Raw genomic sequence first — 7,460 nt, 5'->3', positions numbered from 1 at the left:
TTGAGAGAGAGGGAGAGAATGTGGGGGTGCAGAGAGAATCTTAAGCAGGCTTCACACCCAGTGCAGAGTCTGATGTGGGGCTCAATCTCATGACCTGAGGTAAAATCAAGTCAGTCGCTTAACCAACTGAACTACCCAGGCACCCCATGTCCCAATTTTTCTCTTGAACTACATTTCTTAAAGTGAGAACTGCTAAGACAGAGTTTGACCTTTTGGCCCAGATTCTGATTCAAGGGCTCATTTTTCCAGATCTTTGTCAACCCTGTGGCTAGGTTTAGGATATCCCTCTGAAACTCAACATTACTTTTCTTTTGGTACATTTTTAAATGGTTTTGTTTTTGACATGTCTGTTTGAACTTAAACTTTGGTATAAGATGTGAGGAAGGGATTGGATTTATCTAATATTTCTTTTTTTCTAAATGATTGGCCAGTTGCCCTAACGTCATTTATTGAGATCATCAAGTAGTTGTCCTGATTATCAAAATAGTCATTAAAGGGATCATTAAAAAACCAAAACAAAACAGCACAAAAACCACGCATATTTGAAACTACTTGCTCATCGCGGGGCAAGGCCTTTTGAGTGTGAAGGAGATGAATAACTTTGTACCCATGTATAAAAACCTGGGGAAAAACCTGATTGCCCTTGATTAGGTCAGGATGCTTATCTCTTAGACCTATTACTATGGCCAGGGGCTGTTAGGTAGGTACATCAGCAAATGATCAGAATTTCTCTTTCCTCAAAGGGAAGTAAAGACGGATATATTTTAGAGTAAGGAAAAGGGTATACTGCAAGGGGGAAAAAGGGTAATCAATGGGTTGCAATGTTTAGAACATTTTATTAAAGTAAAAAATTGTTGAAATTAAGTGAAATAGAAAAACATAGTAAATATTTACAAAAACACTGAAAACACCACTCAACTCACACACATGTAAAAATGCAGAAATATCGTAAAAAGTTTGTAAGTTGAAAATTATGGAGATTTCTCAAAATGGATATAACCGCTCACTGCTGAGTATGGATGGCACTGATATAAGATCTTTGAATGAATGTTGTCCCTGACTTTTTTGCAATCCAATCCTCCCTAGAAATTTGTTCTTTGGGAGATTCGAACTTGGAGACAGCCTGAGGGGACAAGTCAAGAATTGAGATAGTCACAACACTAATTTTCTTCACCCTATTGACTGTGTTGAGGTTATACAGAGACAGCCAGGCTATTTTTCTTCAGCTTCTGCTAATATTCAAAAGGATATGGAGAATAAGAGCAATTTCTCATTGCTTGAGCAAAAATTCAGCACATAAAAGGCTGAGTGGGGAGTATTTGTACTAGAACTATAAAGTTCTATCTGATGGAAAATTACCTATAAAACTAAGGTAAAACAGAATTAATCATGCTCTATCTCTTATTTACTGAAAGTATGAAAAGTGGCAGAGTAGACATTTATAACAATTTTAGCTTAATGAGTGGTCAAGAAACTATGTTATGCTGAAGTGACCACACAACTATCTCCAGAGTCCAGAAGAACTTAAAATCAGATTAGAAAGACAAAAGAAAAGACACTCCAAACATGGACAAAGCAGAGAAGAAAACAATGCCCACGGTGGTCACTACTTAGACAGTATTATAAAACGGTAATAGATACTTGGGCTCTACACACTTCACTTTGATGGTTCTGGATTAAAACTACCTTCCCCAAATAAAATTCAGAGGGGAGGAAATTAAGGGACTCAGGTAACTCTAAAACCAGTCTTGGGCTCAATAAGACCATTACTTAAAATTATCCCATTTTAGAACAGATCATCTTCGTCCGATTCTTCGAGGTACTTTATAGGTTTCTTTGCCCGTCCAGATTTGGCCCGAGGAGCCACAGCTGAGTCTAAGTCCAGATGGAAGTCTTCACTCTCCCCCTTGGATTTCTACAAGAGGAAGTCCAAGTAATTTGCACAATGTTAGTCTGACAGCAACATTTCACTGTAAAAAATATATCAACACACTACAATTTAATGGGTTTCCCTCCTTCTAATAAGTAGTAAGAAATAGATCTAAGGCAACTCTCATTGACTAAGTGGCATATATATATATTATTTTTTTTTTTGAAGATTTTATTTATTTGTCAGATAGACAAAGAAAGAGAGCACAATCAGGGGAAGTGGCAGGGAGAGGGAGAAGCAGGCTCTCTGCTAAATAAGGAGGCCGATGTGGGACTCTATTCCAGGACCCTGGGATCATGACCTGAGCTGAAGGCAGACACTTAACTGACTGAGCCACCCAGGTGTCTCATAAGTGACATGTTTTTATTTATTTTTAATTTTATTTATTTACTTGCTTACTTTTAAAAGATTTTATTTATTTATTTGACAGAGAGAGAGCGAGAGAGGGAACACAAGCAGGGGGGAGTGCGAGAGGGAGAAGCAGGCTTCCCGCTGAGCAGGGAGCCCGATGTGGGGGGCTCGATCCCAGGACCCTGGGATCATGACCTGAGCCGAAGGCAGATGCTTAACTGACGACTGAGCCACCCAGGCATCCCAAGTGGTATGTCTTTACATATAACTTTGTTACAACTAGTAAAAGCTAAATGGATTATGAGATTCACATTTCTTTCCTTTTTTTTTTTTTAAAGATTTTATTTGAGAGAGAGAGAGAAAGCACGAGCCAGGGTGGGGAGGGAGGGGCAGAGGGAGAAGCAGACTCCCCAGTGAGCAGGGAGCCTGCCGTGGGGCTCGATCCCAGGACCCTGAGATCAGGACCTGACCTGAAGGCAGACATTTAACAATCTGAGCCACCCAGATGTCCCTACATTTATTTTCTTAAAAATGTGTCAGATTGGGGCGCCTGGGTGGCTCAGTTGGTTGAGCGGCTGCCTTCGGCTCAGGTCATGATCCTGGAGTCCCGGAATTGAGTCCCGCATCGGGCTCCCTGCTCGGCAGGGAGTCTGCTTCTCCCTCTGACCCTCCCCCCTCTCATGTGCTCTCTCACATTCTCTCTCTCTCAAATAAATAAATAAAATCTTTAAAAAAAAAAAAGTGTCAGATTATTAAGTGCAAATCTTGGTTATGTATTTTAAAACACCTACAGCAAAAGGACTGGCTAGGATAAATACCTTGTTTGTGACGGCTTTAGAAATCATTTTCTCAAAATTAGAGTCGGAATCATCAGATGTGGATGGCTTCCTTTTGCGGCGAATTTTGGTTTTGGGGGGATCAGGCTTCTGGGGTACATCAGAATTCCAGCCTGGATCCGTTTTGGGTCCTTTTGGTGCAGCCCTTTTTTTGGCACCTGTACTGGAGGTGGAAGACTGACCTGCAAGTCAACACAGGCATTCATCATGTGTCCACTCAGATGAATTTTTCTCACTGTGAACTTCTTTTAGCAAGCTGTTGATTGCTCCTATTTAATACAGGAAAAAATCTAATACAGCTGAAAATACATTAGAGAATCAAAGTATTCTTAAGCATCTAACTTTTTTATAGGTTTATGTTTTACATTAAACTTCCGCACTGTTTATAAAGCCTGTCCCTGTCATAGAAATGAGCTAGATAAGGCCTTGCATTTTGAGAAATACGCTGATTTTAAACCTTTTGACCACCAATTTTGATTATAAAGATCTAAATATTTGCTTCCATTTGGAAAAGGCTTAATTCCACTATTAAGAGTAACTTTTGAGAGTAAAAAAATTGAAATTGACTTGTGGCAGCCAGCTACTTAATCCTAATATTAACCAATCTCAAAGATTGAAGCTCACTTTTTGCTGCCGTCTTCTTCACTGCCACCTTCTTTTTAGAAACAGGGTTTAGGATTTCAGTGTCAGCTGAGAAATCAGCAGCAGGAGAACCTGCAGGAAATGGTACACCGTCCTTGGCATCATCAGCATCAAGGTCCATTACTTCAAATGGGAAGGAAAATAGTACATATAAGCAACACATAAAAATCTGTTTCCTGCTCTAAATCCCCATTTAAACACCAAGTCCGTGACTCTTCTAGAATATTTAAAACATACTCTTATAACTTTGATCTAATTTCTGTATTTTTCATCAGCAGTTATTTTTTGTACCTCTAGCACCCAGCATAGTAAACAGCAAGCACGTGATGACTTTCAGTATATTAAGTGTAGAACCCCTTTATGTGCAAAACTAACCCTAATGAACAACAGCAATATAATGCTAATAAGGACCCACATTTATCTTCCAAAGCAGGACTTAGATAAGGTAGTCAGATTAGAACCCAGCTGGACCTGTTTGTCCCAGTGAAGCAGACATCTCACTACTTTTACTTAAATACATACCTGACGTGGCACTTTTCTGCGGCTTCAGTTCTTTGGTAGTATGTCTAGAATAAAAAACCCAAAAAACATCCTGACAACCAATTCTAAATGTGTCAAGTAACAAAGACTATATCATTGACTACTGGCAACAATCATGATAAAATCCACATTAGAGAAGATACTTACTTTGGGGAAGCTTTGGTCTTAAGTGGACTAACATCTGATGATGGGACAAAATCCTCATCTTGAGTTTTTTCATCAAAATCTGAGAAATCGTCATCTGAATCCAAATCCACTGTGAATTTGGTTTTTGCTATAAAAAACATACATAGACAAAGAATAAAAGAGGGTAACAGAAATATTTAATCCACAGATTGATACAACATTTCATGAAGATTTAAGCTTTAATCTCCTAAAAGATGCTTTCGTTTTTCAAAAACTTAATAATAACTGCTCTAAGATATAACAATTTCTGGGATTAATGCCTTGAAATACACTGGCCACTCAGATCTTTCAACACATTCAGCACTTTTCCTTACTTGCTGCTCTCCGTGGCTCTATCTCTCGTGGAGGGACATCAAAGTTACTTTCGTCACTGCTCATATCTGATTCTGAATCAGACCAGGGGTTTCTCTTCTTTCCTTTTTTGATTGGTTTAAATGGCAATGTAGTTTGCTTCTTTGTCTTGGTACCTAGAAGCGAGATAGGAATGAACCAACTTTACATGTTCTTTGACTCACTTTTCTCCATCTATCATCCATCTGTCTTTCAAATATTTATTGAGCTCTGTGCTAGTATTGAGAATACAGTGGTGAACAGAAACAAACATAGTCCCTCTTCCTGTGGAGTTTATAGCTTGGTCATCTAATCCCATAAATAAGTTGTTGTCACCTCTACAATGTACATGCACCCACACTGATCTCACCTTTCTCTCAGTCCCTACAATGGCTAGTATATACTGCTTTAATTTCTGTTCTTTCTTTCTTTCTTTCCTTCCTTCCTTCCTTCCTCTCTCTCTCTCTTTCTTTCTTTGACAGAGAGAAAGCACAAGCAGGGGGAGCGGGAGAGGGAGAAGCATGCTCCCCACTGAGCAGGGAGCCCGATGTGGCACCCGATCCCAGGACCCTGGGATCATGACCTGAGCCGAAGGCAGACGCTTAACCATCTGAGCCACCCAGGCGCCCTTAATTTCTGTTCTTCATAAACCTCTTGAAGGTAAAATGCCATGCTCTCCCACTTCTTGTGCCCACACATTATTTGAGAGTAATCAAACTCATGGGAACATGAAGGCTCAAAATACTCAACTGATTCATTGGTTTTATATGCTAAAAGATCACTAGCTGGGTCTAAAGTTAAAGGTGTGCTGCATTAGAAGGTCAATCTATAATTTTGCACAGTATAGCATACTTTTATTATTTCTTTAGTTTAATACTAAGATGTTTCTATTTATTTTATTCATCTTTGTATCCCCCACAGAACTGAGCACACATTATCTATTAAAAGTAGATACTCAAGATTAGACTTATAGATCAATCAATGGAAGAGAGTGGAGAATCCATAAATAAACTCTAATACTTATGGCCAATTGATTTTTGACAAGGGTGAAGACAATGTAATAGGGAAAGGTTTTCAATATGGTGCTGGACAACTGGATATCCACATGGAAAAGAATGAAGTTGGACTCCTTCCTTATGCCATATACAAAAATTAATTCAAAATGGATCACAGATCTATAAAAGCTAAAACTAAAACTCTTAGAAGAAAACATAGGGGGGCGCCTGGGTGGCTCAGTTGGTTAAGCAACTGCCTTCGGCTCAGGTCATGATCCTGGAGTCCCGGGATCGAGTCCCACATCGGGCTCCCTACTCAGCGGGGAGTCTGCTTCTCCCTCTGATCCTCCCCCTCTCATGCTCTCTGTCTCCCATTCTCTCTCTCAGATAAATAAATAAAATCTTTAAAAAAAAAAAAAGAAGAAGAAAACATAGGGTAAATCTTCATGACCTTGGATTTGGAAAAAGATTAGACATGATACCAAAAGCACAAGCAACAAAAGGAAAAAAAAAAGATAAATTAGACTTCATCACAATTAAAAACTTGTGGTTCAGGGGCGCCTAGGTGGCTCAGTTATTAAGCGTCTGCCTTCGGCTCAGGTCATGATCTCAGGGTCCAGGGATTGAGCCCCGATGCCCTGCATCGGGCTCCCTGCTCGGCAGGAAGCCTGCTTCTCCCTCTCCCACTCCCACTGCTTGTGTTCCCTCTCTCGCTGTGTCTCTGTCAAATAAATAAATAAAATCTTTAAAAAAAAAAACAAGGGGTGCCTGGGTGGCTCAGTCGTTAAGCGTCTGCCTTCGGCTCAGGTCATGATCCCAGGGTCCTGGGATCCAGCCCCGCATCAGGTTCCCCACTCCGTGGGAAGCCTGCTTCTCCCTCTCCCTCTGCCCCAACTTGTGTTCCTGCTCTCGCTGTCTCTCTCTCTGTCAAGTAAATAAAATCTTAAAAAAAATAAAATTAAATTAAAAAAAACCCAAAACAAAACAAAAAAACTTGTGGTTGAAAGGACACTATCAAGAAAATAAAGAGGTAATCTATAGGAGAAAATATTTGAGAATCATATATCTGATAAGGACTGGCATCTCGAATACATAAAGAAATCTGGGGCGCCTGGGTGGCTCAGGTGGTTAAGCCTTCAACTCGGTTTTGGCTCAGGTCATGATCTCAGGGTCATGAGACTGAGCCCTGTGTGGGGCTCTGCGCTCAAGGTGGAGTCTACTTCAGATTCTCTCTTTCCTTTTCCCTCTGTTCCTCTCCCACTTACGTACCTGTGCTCTCTCTCTCTAAATAAAATAAAAATCTTAAAAAAAATTAGAATACATAAAGAAATCTTACAACTAACTCAACAACAAAAGATAAATAACCTAATTAAAAAAATGGGCAAAGGGTCTGAATAGACATTTTTCCAAAGAAATATAAATGGCCAATAAGCACATGAGAAGATACTCAACACCATTAGCCAACAGAGAAATGCAAACCCAAACCACGAGATACCACTTCATATCCACTAGGATGGCTAGAAAGAAAAAAGTGACAAGGAGTTAACTGTGCTGGTGAGGATATGGAGAATTGGAACCCTCACACATTGAGTGTAAAATGGGGCAGCTGCTCTGAAAAACAGTGTGGCAGTTCCTCAAAAGGCTAAACAT

General features: G+C 39.9%; 1 protein-coding gene across 2 annotated transcripts in view; it reads right to left on the bottom strand.

Annotated features, from left to right (window-relative positions):
* Positions 1–816: 816 nt before the first annotated feature.
* TOP2A (DNA topoisomerase II alpha) overlaps positions 817–7,460 on the bottom strand; it is a 29,443-nt gene continuing 22,799 nt past the window's right edge. The window contains exons 30-35 of one of the 2 annotated variants that reach the window (XM_081805033.1): positions 4,800–4,952; positions 4,447–4,573; positions 4,282–4,325; positions 3,742–3,882; positions 3,100–3,299; positions 817–1,915 (exon numbers count right to left, since the gene is read on the bottom strand). In XM_081805033.1, the coding sequence (XP_081661159.1) occupies positions 1,787–1,915; positions 3,100–3,299; positions 3,742–3,882; positions 4,282–4,325; positions 4,447–4,573; positions 4,800–4,952 (794 nt within the window). In that variant the 3' untranslated portion in view covers positions 817–1,786. Of the gene's footprint in view, positions 1,916–3,099; positions 3,300–3,741; positions 3,883–4,281; positions 4,326–4,446; positions 4,574–4,799; positions 4,953–7,460 lie in introns of those variants that run through there. The other variant, XM_081805034.1, reaches the window with a different exon arrangement.

This window comes from Leptonychotes weddellii, chromosome 15, assembly GCF_054177405.1.
Source record: "Leptonychotes weddellii isolate Sample4059 chromosome 15, ASM5417740v2, whole genome shotgun sequence".
Classification (NCBI taxonomy): domain Eukaryota; kingdom Metazoa; phylum Chordata; class Mammalia; order Carnivora; family Phocidae; genus Leptonychotes; species Leptonychotes weddellii.
Note: the sequence above shows the minus strand (reverse complement) of the source record. Positions and strands in the feature narration are given on the sequence as shown.